At 38.9% G+C, this 15,616-nt stretch overlaps 1 protein-coding gene across 3 annotated transcripts in view; it reads right to left on the reverse strand.

The window, feature by feature from the left end:
• LOC126368928 (cytohesin-1) overlaps positions 1–15,616 on the reverse strand; it is a 51,612-nt gene that overhangs the window by 33,704 nt on the left and 2,292 nt on the right. The window contains exon 2 of one of the 3 annotated variants that reach the window (XM_050013173.1): positions 13,366–13,672. The exons of 1 other annotated variant lie outside the window; for it this stretch is intronic. In XM_050013173.1, the coding sequence (XP_049869130.1) occupies positions 13,366–13,575 (210 nt within the window). In that variant the 5' untranslated portion in view covers positions 13,576–13,672. Of the gene's footprint in view, positions 1–13,365; positions 13,673–13,867; positions 14,113–15,616 lie in introns of all 3 variants that reach the window. One more of the 3 variants, XM_050013175.1, reaches the window with a different exon arrangement.

The following is a 15,616-nucleotide window of genomic DNA, read 5'->3' on the forward strand; positions in this document are numbered from 1 at the left end:
AAAGGAAGCCTTTGAGATTGACGAGTCTCTTTGTCTGTCTGTCTGTCACAACTCATTATTTTCGTCTTACCGCATAATCAAAACTGCGTCACGAATTCTTACCTGAAAAGACAAAAATAAGATATTAATATTTTTTTCACAACAATAATGCCACAGCTTTATAATTCAGAGAATTGGTTAGTCACATAAAAATCCCGAGCGTATCTGCAGTAACGGATGTTCTTATCGCAATCACAAGAGTGGACCGTTAAAGTTTGCAAGTAGTGTGAACTGTCAGAGGTTTGGGTGTTGTTCAGAGAACTATAAAATTTGCACAAACAAAATATAAACCGGCTCAAAATTACAATAACCATAACACTAAGCGCAAATCCCTGTACTTCGTGGGTACAAAAAGAGAAGTACAAGTATACAATGGGTTCATATTTCCGGTCTGTGATCGTGGCTGCGAGCGTCTCGCAAATTTTTACTCAAACCGAAACTCCGACAATCTTTGTGCGATGAAAGCAGATTGTGAATCTGCCAAGTAAGGAAGAAAAGATAGAAAATGACTTCGTAATATACATTATGCTGACAAAAGTCCATGTAAAAATATCAAATTACATTTAATTATTTATATCGATTCGGCGGTGAGAGCTATATTATTTGTACCTTACATTGCACAATAAAATTATATACAGTGACATAAAATTAATACGGCACTTTACACCCCGACTTTCGCTAATTTTAATAAAACCGGTCAGACCCGCTCCGGTTGTCCTCAAACTTGTGAGGATATTAACAAATAAACGCTTATAATAATACCTGCTCTCATGCCCTCTCTTTCTTTATAAGGATACTTCAACCAAGTTGCCAAGACAACAAACCTCGCTCTAGTATTATTCATACAATGAAGTTGAGAAGAGGCAATTCATTTCAATTAAACGGCCGAGTACGACTTCCTACAAATAAACCAAGAGCGATGTCCGTCGACATCATACTTCGATAACGAGGGTTGAACAATATAAGAGCAAAACATTTGGCCGGGCGGGGGAAGTAATGACACATTTGTATGAGAGCTGACTGTTGAAGGCCTGAGAACTCATGCAGACTGAGGGCCAACGCCCCGACAAAATTCAACAACGCCGCTGATACAAATGAGATTCGAAACGCTAATAAAATGAAACTCCATACAATCCGGCTGTATAGCGAAACGCGATTCACACTGCACGAGAATAAATACATCGAATAGAGATTTGAAAGTTGATCGAATTGAAAACGAAAGTGAGTATCTGAAAGCACCTGAAACCTACATTCTGGTTTGAATGACGATGGTAAATTCTCACAAATCCAGACGTGGGAAATCACAAAGAGTTGTGCAATGGAAATTTCTCATTTGACCCGCACTATTACTTGTTAGTCTATCATTAAAGAACGATATACGTAATGGATTTGCAAATGCGTTTGATGGTTCAGTGAAACACAAACACTTACATTTTACATAAAACCGGGTTACGTGATACGTGACTATTGCACAAACTGAATCAACTACACATGTTTAAAAGTAAAAACATTAACGAAACATTTGTGTATTAAATGATTATTTTTCATCGACTGAAACTAACTGCATATTGTTAAAAATAGTAACCAATAGAAAAGACATGCCTTCTTATTCGTAGGGTTTGCGCAACACGCTATGAAAATTAATGCATTCATTTTCGGTACGGATTATGTCAGAAAGACTACAATACAAAAGTAATATAATAGAACTGCATTGTTAGCTGTGGGTTTATGTTGCACCATCCAGATTAGCGCTAGATAATTGCTAGCGGTACAATTGTTTAGAATGCTTTATCAGTAATCTATGAAACTTTTTTAATTGGCATAAAAAGCTAATTGCTGGGATTTCAGGTAATAAGATACATTTGTGGCAAGTGGCATGATCTTATTCTTGACTAGCGGGCGCCCGGTCATTCTTCGCGGCATATGTATCTTTATATGTTGATGCGGGAAAGAGTAAGGAAGAAAGTTTGCGAGGATGCAGAATCTTTTGCGTTTATAATATTAATAAGATTGTTTGGGAGGATAAAGATATGATGGGCTCAATTTGTATGAGTTTATTTTCGTAGTGTTGTTATGGTCTCAAGTGGTGTGATAGCGAAGCCATCTGGCGGGGCATGTGTTGTGTAAGCGAGAGTTTACGGCGGCCGTGACCGTGAACCTCCAACTTCCTTTCACACCGTTTTGATTACTTTTTACAAGTTCATAATCTATGATAACGTCAATCAAGCAAGCTTACTAGGAATCAAGTTTATTAATACTTTCTTTAATTAAAAGAAACAATGTTCACGATAACAATGAACGTCTTTAAAGGCAACAAAGTATGATGTTCTTAGAATAAGCTAATTGGGTTTTTCCTTAATATTTCTAATTACAAATATAGAAAAGTACCAGATACATTCAAGAGTCACACCAGACGACAAGGTCGAAGAGTAAAATAGAACATTGACAAGAAACATATGGCAGCCGATGTTACAATTCTAAACTGCCACTCAAGTGTTCTATTACACCGAGGGAACAGTTATTTTTAATATCTGAAAGACAATGAGAGTCATCTAAATGTAGACTATAGTAATTAGCCAGGTGAGAAGAGAACGTCGTTAAATATAGTTTAACACAGAAAGTAAACACCTCTAACAACCCGGAGTGGGGCAGCGTGGTGGAGGATACTCCATACCCTCTCCAATTGATTGAGAGGAGGTCTGTCCTGAGCAGTGATATGTTATGTGTATCTAAAGAAAGTATGAAGATAAATTGACATCATAGAAGTATAAAAACAAGATTAAAATGTGTGATGGTCGGTCAAGGAACTCGATACGCCGATTTACGCCACAAAAAATGGGCAAAAAGGCGCAAGAAATGGTGCTATAAATTACCGTCCCTAAACAAATATTCCTGGGGCGTTTTCACGATGTAAGGGCAATTATGTGTTTAGCGTGGCTTCAGTGGATATTAGCGGCCCCATGGGAGAGTCACAAGCTGTTGTATCGCGCCTCAAAACGGCGACATTTTCAAGTGGAGGAGCTTCGATGCGCATCACTTACAAAACCACCCGTTTGTTAAATGTCTCACTAACAAAAATGGGATCCTTTTTTCCGTGAGGACCGTTTTTATAACCGAGATGGATTCTTGAATCGTTTGAAATGTTTACCCGGCCAATTTTTGTAACTATAGAACATTTTGGAGCTATTTGTACCCATTAAATTGAGAGATCCATTACGTTATTGCCGGGGCGGATTATATGCGATATAAAGAACTGGATAATGCATGAAAAAAAATCTTAACGATCTCCATAGATAAACCCTTTCGCATATCAAGTACTTGAGATATTATGCCGTGCAGTTTTTACTTCAGGTGACAACAACGTAATTCAAATTCAGTTGGCCAAGTTTTTTGTTATCTACGGTTTATTTTTACACTTATCAACAGAGTTGCCAAACTTACCGAGAAATCGAGTACTTAAATATACCTAAAATATGAAACATCACTAAGATCTTAGATCAAATAATGCAATAACCGCTAAAAAGGCGTAATATTCTAATTTCATATGCAAATATACAAATGCATATAATTTGATCTTTGGTTTTTACTTTTGCGTTCAAAAATTCCCTTTGAAGGCCTCAAGACTCAGTAGAAGTTGTTATAAAAAGGCAATTTCAAGCATACGAGGCGCGGAGACAGCGGTTGTGACATGAACGTAATTTGTTGATATTACCGAGGTGTACTCCGACCCTGCCGGTGGGAGGAAACGCTCTTTACGACATAAGAGTTTATGTGTCTAGCTACATAAATACAAACAAGCTAGCTACATAAAAAAAACTGGGGTAAATAAAAAAAACACTTTAGATTATAACATAACAGACATAACATAGCATCACGCAGGTACTCTTGCCATCTATGTTTAAATCCCATATAATAGGGAGCGCAAATACTGGAAACCACGTGATATTACTTAGGTATGATCCAAATTATGTTTCAGAAAAAAATGGAAAAAACCGCGCTAAGAGATGATGCAGGTTTGCATCTCGTGTTGTTTTTATCAACCAAAAACTGACAAAGTACGTGTGATGTAGAGATATGTAGTCGATTATTTAACCAAATGTGTGGAATAACAGTCATATCACGTACAGCCATCGCCACTGTAGCTGAGGATACGACACTAAAGACACCGACATGGAATTCTAATAGTTCAAATCCTAACAGGATCAACTTTGTTACTGTTTCAACATTAAAATCAAAGTCTGTTGACTGTCATATTGCTTTGTTTCAACCAGGTTTCAACATCAAAATAGAAACCTATTGATAAGTGTTGATTGTCATTTACTTTGTTTTTTTAACCTGTTTTCAACATTAAAATAAAAGTCTGTTGAGTGTCATATTACTTTGTTTCAACTAGGTTTCAACATAAAAATATAAACAGCCCGTTGCCTGTCGTACCCGTACCATTAATTAAAACTGTATTGTAACTGTTTTTCTCAAAATAATAATTTAAAAATAAAAATTTATGTATGACACAGTTTCTCTTAAAAAGGCGCTTTTCGAATGTCTTTTTAAATCCAGATTGCCGATATTGAATAAAAAAAGCCTTTTCAAAAGCAAATGGATTGCTACTGCTGCCACTGCCAACTTAATGCAATTTATCAGTGAACTCTGTGCGCCATTAAAAACGCTTTTAACTCGTTACATTTTAAAACAAACGGTATACATTTCGTGGAACAAGAGTGGTTAACAGCATCGCGTGTTAACTTACTGGACCTGTTCCATAGAACTGCTTTCTGTGGTTACAGGAGAAATCACTTAGAAAACGTCAAAAGAAATCTTGTTCGTCTCAGCAGATAAAAAAGGCTCAGCGTTGAGTGATGGAGCGTATTTTGAAGACACGACTCAAAAGGAGTAACACCGTGTTTGACGGATTGTTACTTTACCTATTTTACCACAGCTTATTTATAGCTTCACTACTGTTATTTACCCCACTGTGATGTTTTTTAAAACAAGCGAAGATAACGCAATTGGCCTGCAACCGTGTTTAGATGACCTTAGAAACGTTTCGAAACAAAGCGAGGCGTTAATCCTCGTTATTGCCTGGAAGTAAATCATATTGCAATGCTGGCTAAACCAGTTCGGCGAGTCGGTGACCGCAGCCGCTGCAGACGTGCAATACGAGACTCCCCTCCCCCTCTCACCCCCTGGCAAGGTCAAGGCACCCCCCTGTCAAGCTGGCGGGCTGGGCTATTCCCGGAGCGCTCCCATTCTACTGATGTACTGATGGAAATGGTCTAATTTAGTCGCGTCCTCGTTAGACAGTTCGGTGTTGTGGTGAATCTGGCCGCTCATTAGCTCTCCTTTCAATTACCTACTGTAATTACCAATCTCCGGGAGGTAATTTACTAATTGCGTAATTTAATCTCCATTTTACCGTTGCCGTATAATTCGTAGCACTGCCAGTGCCCTCACATAAGCAACCACTTGCCCTAAGGGGCCCTAATAAGTATGTATACTTAACTTATACTTAGTGCTTTTAAGTTGGTGCACTGACTGTACTTTTATTACCTATATTGAGACCTCAGTTTCTATTCAAAAACTTTAAGAGCGTTGAGCAATTTGAGCATGCATGTTTTAAATAAAATGCACATATACTTTCATTGTACACGGCAGGTGTGCCCCAATTAGAACGTTACGTGTGTGGCAAAGAAGTGGATCACGAGAATTTGCAAACGCGTGACAATATACAAAGGTTGTTTGTCGCCGTAACACGCAATGGCTAATAAACCTCATTAACGCCAAACAGTCGCTGGAATAGCTACTACATTGACATTTAGCATTATTATATCCGCGATCTGGCTTAGCGAGATAAGTGGATAAGCTTCATATAACCTCTATTTACTGATTTGAAAAGGAAATGAAGAAAACTTCGCCCTTCTATGTCTACGTCCCCTCGCGACGCGAATTTCCTTTGTAAAGTCAATAAATCAATCAGTTTCCTCGGAATACCGTGACTGTATTGCACAGTTCACATATGAGTGAGAGACTGTTATTTATAACCTTTCGCGCTAGAGATCATTAGCACTAACTGGCATCTGGGATGCGTCGACACAAGAACAGTTTTCTGCTCATGAAGATCGGTTGATCTATTTTATCGAACTACGACATACACAAGAAACTATTGCAATTATAACGTTACATAAACAGTCTTTACACCTACGCCTCACCACTGTTGAAAGATTGAATGAAAAACGCTCCTCCGATTTTGGCATACTTATAGTTCATTTCTGGAAAGATGCATGTAATAAATCCGGGAAACTGTATTCATTAGCCACAAGTACCTACATAACCATTCAAAATATACTGCTAATGTCAGCTGATACACCTTCAGACATAGAAGCCAGTTAAATAGAGCTCTCAACGCCACTTTAACCGTAACATAATTCGGAAACGCGACAAATTGCCAATTGTGGTTTACATAACTGTACCAGCTCCAAAACAACGCAACTTAGGTGTCAAAGGTGTCTGTCTTGAAGCAACTGATTTCGTCTGACCCACTGTGCTCTTTACTGAAAATGTAAAAAAGTTACAGTCGTGTTAGAGTAAGTAATAAGTCGGAGTAGCACAAACGGTAGGCTACGGTATGTATACAAGTAATTATGATAATTTTGTTTGTATACGTCTGTGGATTCACCCTTAACATTTATCACTATGCGAAAAGATACAAAAACGCTTGTTTTTGTCGTTCTACAATCAACATACATTACATACACGTGCAAAGAAACAGAACCGAAAATATCGAACTTGTATTAAAGACATAATACATTTTTCTTTGGTCTCTACTTTTTTAGACTCTACTATATTTATATTTTCTTTGGACAATACACTCACACAATATTTAATATATGATATTTAATATAATAATTAGAATGTAACTTTTTGTTACTAACCCTACGGATCTTATGTTGTCCGAATTATTATTATTATTTATTTTTGAATTTGGATTTGAATACAGGAAAATAATACACACTCAGCTTAAAGTAAAGAGTCAGTACTGTTAACTAGCTGACCCAAATACGACGGCAGCAGGTGAAAATAAAAGACAATGTGGCGTTGGCTGTGCAAGCCCGAATGACGCAAATGGCCGAATTGCCAATTAACTGCAAATAATATATGTTGCGCACTGGCAGCTTGTAATCGTTAATCTAGACAGCGCGGAGATTTACTAAAACTGGGTTATTCCTAGGACCTTCTGAGACATTGAATCAGAACATACATATAAAACATAAGCTTACAATTATATCCCATGGGGTAGTCAAATGTACATCCATCGCAAGATGAACCAAATACCCACACACACCTCACTGATAGTTCCGTGACCGAGTCAGAATATTCTAGAAAAGTTTTAATTGATTATTTGATAAAGATTCGCTTTTTCTGCAATCTTCTGGTCAGGCAAACTATAGCCCGACAAATACACCCGGCAGAAGAAGAACAAAAAACTACTGTTGGTGAACTGATTACACAGTATGTCTGACCTTTGTGCAAAAGGTTCCGGATGCAAATTCTCAGCTTTGAGACTTTTTTCCAGCTAAGGACGTTTTTGTAATCGTCTTTGTGTGATCTCTACAGTTTTGACACAATCATAGTGTGTTCGTTTGTCATTTAATTTCCTTACTGTGAGTTCAGTGAGTGAGCCCAGTGAAACACACCCCCGGAAGTACATTTCTCGGGAATGTGGGTTTCCTCGCGATGTTTTTTTTTCCTTCACCGCTGACCACGTGATAATAATTCATGGTCCAAACATGAATTCGAAAACAATTCGACAATCATTGGTTTAGACCTGTGCTGGATTCGAACCTGCGACCTCAAATTGAGAGGCAAGCGTTCTACCAACTGAGTACCACGGCTCTCCTCCATAATTTCCGAGCCAGTGTCAATTGTTTCTATTGGGGTGGACAAGGCCACAAGCCGTTACATATAATTACAATTTAATAAAATGGTATTATACATAATATCTAGTTCAATAGGTCGACAGGTTGGTTTTCATATAGTCCTCAAAAGACACAATGCACATTGTGAGCGTGTATTTTTAAAACAAATTCACAAATAGTCGCCGGTCACATAAAATAGCACGTCTGACTGGCACGCATGAACGAACGGTCTCTATGCTAGCTTTTTTTATTAACCTCCCGAATACACTGTTTTGTATGAAAAACTAAATTTAAAATACATATTTTATTATTTTAAGAACACACACATACGGTCACGAATACTAACACGTATACACTTTGAAACAGTGTCACATTAACTTTTTTGACAAATTAAACCGTAAGTCTCATTAAATGTCAAATATGATAGTGCGACAGGGTTCTAAAGTGGATACATGATATTGCTCATGACTGTACATACATAAACTCGCACCTATTTCCCACCGGGGTAAGTAGAGACTATAGAACTCCATTTGCTTCGATCCTGACACACTTCTCTTGCTTCCTCCACATTCATCAATCGCTTCATATACGCACGCCGGTTCAGAGTAGATCGTACTAAACCTTTTCTAAGGACATCTCCAATTTGGTCAATGTGAGTCCTTCTAGGTCTTCTCCTGCCAGTCCTACCATCAACTTTCGCTTTATATACCGCTTTCGCTATTCTATTATCCTTCATCCGCTCGACGTGTCCAAACCAACCTAACATTCCCTTCTCAATCTTAGTCACTATATCTGTTATGAAAAGAAAAAAAAAATTAAAATAAAGACCTCCTCTGTGGCTTACTACAAGTAGTAAGTTGCAAGCAACTTCGAAGCGTTCCGATCACCAAATCAAAACGCCGGGTTTGGATCTGTCAAATTCCATTTCTAACCAGTTTAAAAAAATATAGAAGAAGAAGAAAAAAGAAGAAGAAAGAAGAAGTATAGAGAGAAGTGTGTCAGGATCGAAGCAAATGGAATTCTATAGTCTCTGCTTACCCCGGTGGGAAATAGGCGTGAGTTTATGTATGTATGTATGTAAAAAAATATAGGTTTTAATTTCGATGGTATAGCTCTTTTTTGGATGTATATTCGCGCCTTGAACAGATGAACAAAGGGTTTGGAGCATACTCCTCACTCATTATGAAAACTCTATGTCAATAATCCAATGCAACGCCTGTATATTGTTACATTGAAATAAATACTTTTCGAATGAGTCAGCGGAATCCACAACGACCTCTGTAGCTTTAGACGAGTGTTATAAGTAGGTAAGTATAACTACGAACAAAAGCAAAGTTTGGGGAGCCTAAAATTAATATCTACAAAAACAGCCGTCTGTCGCCGGCTTGGGTCTAAAGTTGCATTAATGAGCAAAATCTTACAACGCTATACTTGCAACTATATTAACTTCTACAACATTTTTTGCCGAATATACATAAACTGCCTATATACGTCCCACTGCTGGGCAAAGGCCTCCCCTCAATCAACCGGAGGGGGTATGGAGCATACTCCACCACGCTGCTCCAATGCGGGTTAGTGGAGGTGTTTTTACGGCTAATAGCCGGGACCAACGGCTTAACGTGCCCTCCGAAGCACGGAATCATCTTACTTTTTCGGGCAATCAGGTGATTCAAGCCTGAAAAGTCCTTACCAAACAAAGGACAGTCTCACAAAGTGATTTCGACAATGTCCCCATCGGGAATCGAACCCGGACCTCCAGATCGTGAGCCTAACGCTCTAACCACTAGACCACGGAGGCTGTTATAATAATATGCCGAATATAATAATAGAATTTTATCTTCTTCTTCTATCGTGTGGGTTGTCAGGTGAATTACTAACCTCATCAACCCTGGTGTAAGGGTTATTATTGAACCGCCAAAGCACCCTGATATGGCTCATGCAACGATTACTCACTTACATCAGTAAGTAGTAACCGGAACCAACGGCTTAACGTGCCTTCCGAAGCACGGATATTCTTACTATCGGAAAATCAAGTGATCAGCCTGTAATGTCCTAGCCAAACTAAGGATCACAAAGTATTTTTTGTGGTATGTCCCCACCGGGATTCGAACTCGGGACCTCCGGATACGCTCAACCACTGGACCACAGAGGTCGCCAGAATTTTATAATATCCCCCGAATAAAGGGGTCGGAATTTTAATTTCGAGACTTTATCACATTACACGTTCGAGAGATTTTTCCTTTTTATCGCTCTCAACAACTTTCTCGGAGAATAATATTTATTCGGCAATTACGCACTTTATTACCATGCATTAACTTTTTCTAAAAACAGCTCGTTCTGTTTGATATACACAAGTCCGAAATAAATATGCTTACGGGCCTCTGTAGAAGCATAAACATAGTAATACATGGAAGTTGTACAGGTGTAACATAAAAATACAGGAAGCGTAAACTCGGCGAAGGAACATGGTGGAATGTTTACTGAAATTAAAATTTCTAATACAACCAACATAAACATCATTTCACGCAGCTTTAACGTGTAGGGAACTAATTTCCATTGTTTGCGTAGAAAATTAATAGAAAATTTTTCTTGGTGAAATTCAGGTGCATGGTACACAGCGGCGATGTGATTTTACTTTTACTCGAACGTTTAAAGAGTGAGTCATGTCTAAAGACCGAACTCAACGCGGAAACACTGGTGCAAATGCTTCAGCACATATATGACGAACAAAACAAACTCACCAACGTTTGCCTTAAAACAAAAGCCGATTTGCATGCGATGACGAGAAACAATACGACGTGAATACTAAACGTAGCATTAGTACTGAAATTTTAGTATGCCCAGTTGAACTTTGAACCTTATGGTGTCATTAAACTTGCCGCCGACTAATCGAATACGGCAGACATTCTTATTTGATTTTGAATCTGTTTATATTCAGATGGTTTTATTTTCAGCATTAGTAATTCGAATCCCGGGTCGGGCCTTCAAACCACTGAATTCAAATTCATATTTGGGGATATCAAGCGGTTTACAGAATTTGTGCCCGCTTAATAACAATACGCTCGAGTTAAATATAGCTGACGAATGAGTGTTATATACCTCTGTCTACCCTTTCGAAGTACAGGCGTGATGCTATATTATGTTATTAATTAGTAATATGTGCTGCTAATGTATATAAAACAAACGTTTTCTTTACATTTGCACTGGATGCCCATAAACAAATTTCCAAATTATATCGACGACGTTGACCAATAGCCGTACGACAGTCGTGCAGACTCTGGTGTTAATAAAATCAAATATTCCTTTAGTATCTAATCTAGACAAAAGAAAAGTTCTTGAAATGTTGTTTTATTGGGACATAAAAAGATAGACGTTACATAATGACAATATCGCGATACGACACCGTCGCCTGCAAATACGCTGCGTACGGCATTATTCTACACAACACATGCATTATTAGGTCGCGTAAACATTGCCCAAGTCTGTATTCTACATGATGTCACCACACTATCAGCTACCCTTATTTTAGAAAATACAATTATTTCAACTAAGTAATTAATTGTATTGTAGTTTTTGTCGACCATTATAGATGGCGATATGGCTCACCCACCTATCACGTTGGTCTAACAGAAAGTAAGATGTGGGTACTTAGTTCATCTTGCGATGGATGTGCTTCTGACTATGTTGTTTTATGTTAATTAATGTATTGTAATCATCAATGCAACTTTACTATTAATTTATGTAAGCCATTACTAGAAGTAGGACTATGTTTGGACTAGCATATTTTTTTTCATAACAATAGCTTCGTCATCGTAACAAGCTGGAGGATTGCTGGAGGATTTTTATAAAAACATCTTTGGCATTATCGCAAAGAGGTTAAATCAACAAACAAGTCATACGAGTAAACAACGTGACCTGATCATTAAAACAGACCTTGTTTATAGCTAAAGACAATCACTAGCTGTGACAAATATAAACATCTAACGGTTTTCCGCGACACTTCGTCGTCGGTTATATCGCGATAAGACTCCTTTATACATACTATAGTCCTTCCCTGAAGATTACCCTACATCCTCACTCCCTAAGTTTCGATTTATGTGCACAATTTTCATCCAAATCCGTCCAGCGGACTAAGCGTGGAAAGATAGTCCACACAGTAATTTAAGAGCCACGCTGTTGTCGGTGTAGCATTCTCCATGCTACTTTGTTAGGGCAAAGTAGGGCAGTGGTTTCCCTCTTGCCTTCCGCCCAACAGAGAAAAGAACCGACAGAGTTATTTTCGCGATTATAAACTTTTAAACAAAGACTTTAATATACATGTATATAGGCGTTTAATATGAGACCTTGCCATAAATCATAGATAAGTACTACTTTACTGGTTTTGGCGTAAAATCCACGACATCAGATTTGTATCTAGGTCGCACGCTGTGCCAACTTCCTTTTAATATTTAACAAATTTTGCCGCTAGCCCACATAACGCGGTTACAACTGCGTCGTCCACAAGATATACAAGTGGAATGAGTATTTAGTTTCACGATAAATAGCTTTTAGATCACGTATTCGATATACGAGGGGATCAGTAAAATGTACGTAAACATTTCAAGTGGATATCGTGTTACTTTGAAAACTTTAGGGGCTCATTTTCCACCGGGGTGTTGGCAGTTAAGCTGTAAATGTAAATATGAGGAGAGGAAATATTACGTATCTATATGCTCATACGCGGATGCGGCAGCGGCTTTGAAAAGCTGCTCGTTTAGCCTTCATTAAAGACTGCAAACACATTAGGTCTGCATTTAATAACCGAGCACTTCAAAGAATTCACCTCCAACGCAATGGATTATTAGTTTATTTAGATACGCATAAAAATGTAGCATATTTCACAATCATTTCCTATAATGTTATCATAACATCTATCATAATCAGATACTGATACTAGCAATTGCTATTACTTACTGATATTGACAATTGAAAACATTGCCAGTTAGAATAAATAATTTAATACTATCACACAGTGTTCATTCACACGCGCATTGTTCTAAAATGATTCACACAAAACATTATCGTCAAAAATATTTCCACGCTATAACAAGTAACAAACTATCGCTGATAGATAACATTCTACCAATTGTATGGACGATAAAGAATATCGGTGTTAAGAAAAACAAATTGTGCGCAAAAGCAACGAATAGCATTTGAGTTAAAATAAATTACGTGTGCAATGCAAAAGTAAAGGTAAGTAAACATAAGCTGCATGAACAAATATTGTGCAGTCATCATAGGTACGCAGACTCGGAGTGTGATCGATCCAGCGTATTTGGATGACAGCCAAGTGGAATCTCCAGCGCTAATGTGGCACCGGCGACGCGGACTTTTATAGCGGTATGATTGTCTGGAGTGATATAGAGATACAGACCAGTCGGGCGACAGAGGTGAGGTCCCAGGCGGAGCGCGTCTTGCCCCGCGACTGCGTGCCATCCTTGCGCCGGCCCAGCGAGCCGTAGCTGGACGGGACCGCCGGCTCTTCACGTTTGCGCCTGCCACCTCGTCTCAACGACGAGAACCAATTAGACACAGATCCACGGCGCTCCTCTTCGGCCGGCCCCGGGCCGCCCTTGATAAACATTACTCCGCAGTCAGCGCACGCCGCACATCACACCCCAACACTATATGGACCGTCGGCCACGCGAGCACGATATTAGTCAAGCTAATGCCACATGTACCTAAAGTAAGCCCACATTGAGTAAATCAAAAATTGCGGAATAATGAAGCAAATAAAAGTTGGAAACTGGTATGACTGCACGTCGCCGGACGACCGCTGCTGTACCAACGTCGGAGAAGTTGTCTTTGCCAACATTTTAAGGGTGAAGCTTAACGATTAGGTTGTTTTAGTACACAAAGCGGCGTCTCAGACGCACCTGATCATAGTCGTCGTCGTAGGTGTGCGTGGCGCGGGCGCAGCGCATCAGCAGTGGCCACCACAGCGCGCCGCAGAGCAGCCGAACATGTAAACACATCGCGCGCCATACACTTCCCGCTAAGGAACACACTCGACTGAATACAGTCGCGGGCGCCACAACAGTTTGGCACACTGACAACTATCTATACGTAAGTGTCTCGCTTATCTTTCTGCACGATTGTGACAAGGCCCTCGTCACACCTACTGTTTGTCGCCAACATAAAATATTACAAATATAAGTAGGTATACAAAACATAAACTAATCACAACCGAATTGAATTAAGAAAAGGGCAACCTGATTAGGATTGGACTGAGAGACAAAGGCAACCCTTCTCTTAGTAATGTAAAATAATAACCCTCTAAGTTTATGTTTGGGAATATTACGGACACATGGCGTTACATTATGCCCTGGGTTTCCCATTAAGCTTTAGATATTGCAAACGGCTAGATATAACTACGTATCAATAGTCTGTTATCAGAAACCAGCTCACTGCGGAAGCGACAGAGGAAGAGCGATAAAACTATTGAATCGCGAACACTGTCCGCTTGAGGGAAGTCTATGCTTCAAAACAAACTTCACGGTGAGTCAGCCTGGCGGTGCAGCTTGTGATAAACTAAGCATAAGGTTGTAATACTTCTCATTTCAGTTAATTTAATGAGCACCATCAAATGTCAAGCGACGATGCAAGAGTTGGTATTACCTACTAACTTACGATCCATGTTTTCAGTAGTAGTATACATTTTTCAAGAAGTGTGAATTACGAGCGTAGGTTGGCACCTACGTCACAACTTTACAAGACTGTACAAAATTGTATCGGTTATCGTATCAATAAGGCAATCAATTAATTATGTGTGCTGTGCCGGGTAATTAGTAAATGACTTATCAGTAACTGATGGAGTGAGACTAAGAGTCTGTGACGTCGTCGGCAAACAACGGCCAATGATGGATAGATGTCTCAGCCAGGCTGATAACATGGTTGAATCACGAGTAAAATTGTATTTTGGAATTACCTACAGTGATTTAGGAGGTGGGGTGAAACGGATACTTGAGAAAGAATATATTTTCTGTAAGGTCAGAAGAGGCTTGCCCATGTGTACGTAGCAGGTACACTCATTTTCTTAATTAATTTTTGTTTCGCGTGCTTTTGAAAGTAGGTAGCAACCTGTATGACGCTTGGGATTAATTACAAAGACGTATGGTTTACGTCAGTCATATTATACTGAATTACTGGCAGCCATTACGAACTGCAAGTGGATAATACCTACTCTTAAAACTGGGAATGATTGCCGATCAGGAATTTTAGCAACAAATTGTTTTATGACGCCATCAAGTTCTCGCGTCACAACCAGCCAGTAAGAGCCAGGTATAGCCAGCATGTGATATAAAAGACCTTAACAATTCTGCATTTGCAATTCATAAAGGTTAACTAGTTTAAGAACGTACTTAGAACTGTGCAGGCGGAATGGCAAATATCTGTTAACTTTGCACTATAAAATTATATAGGAAAGGATAGATAATTAAGGAAACTTCAACAGGAAAGAGTGGACAGACAACAGTCACAGTAATTTAGATCGTTAGAGAATATTGTCAATCTATAAATCTATTATAGGTAAACACGTGAGAGATATTGTTAATAACAAAATTTGGACAGATGACCGACGACGCAGTCATAGCAATTTCCACTTATCCGCCTTATCACTTGAAAAC

This window comes from Pectinophora gossypiella, chromosome 8, assembly GCF_024362695.1.
Source record: "Pectinophora gossypiella chromosome 8, ilPecGoss1.1, whole genome shotgun sequence".
In the NCBI taxonomy this organism is placed as follows: domain Eukaryota; kingdom Metazoa; phylum Arthropoda; class Insecta; order Lepidoptera; family Gelechiidae; genus Pectinophora; species Pectinophora gossypiella.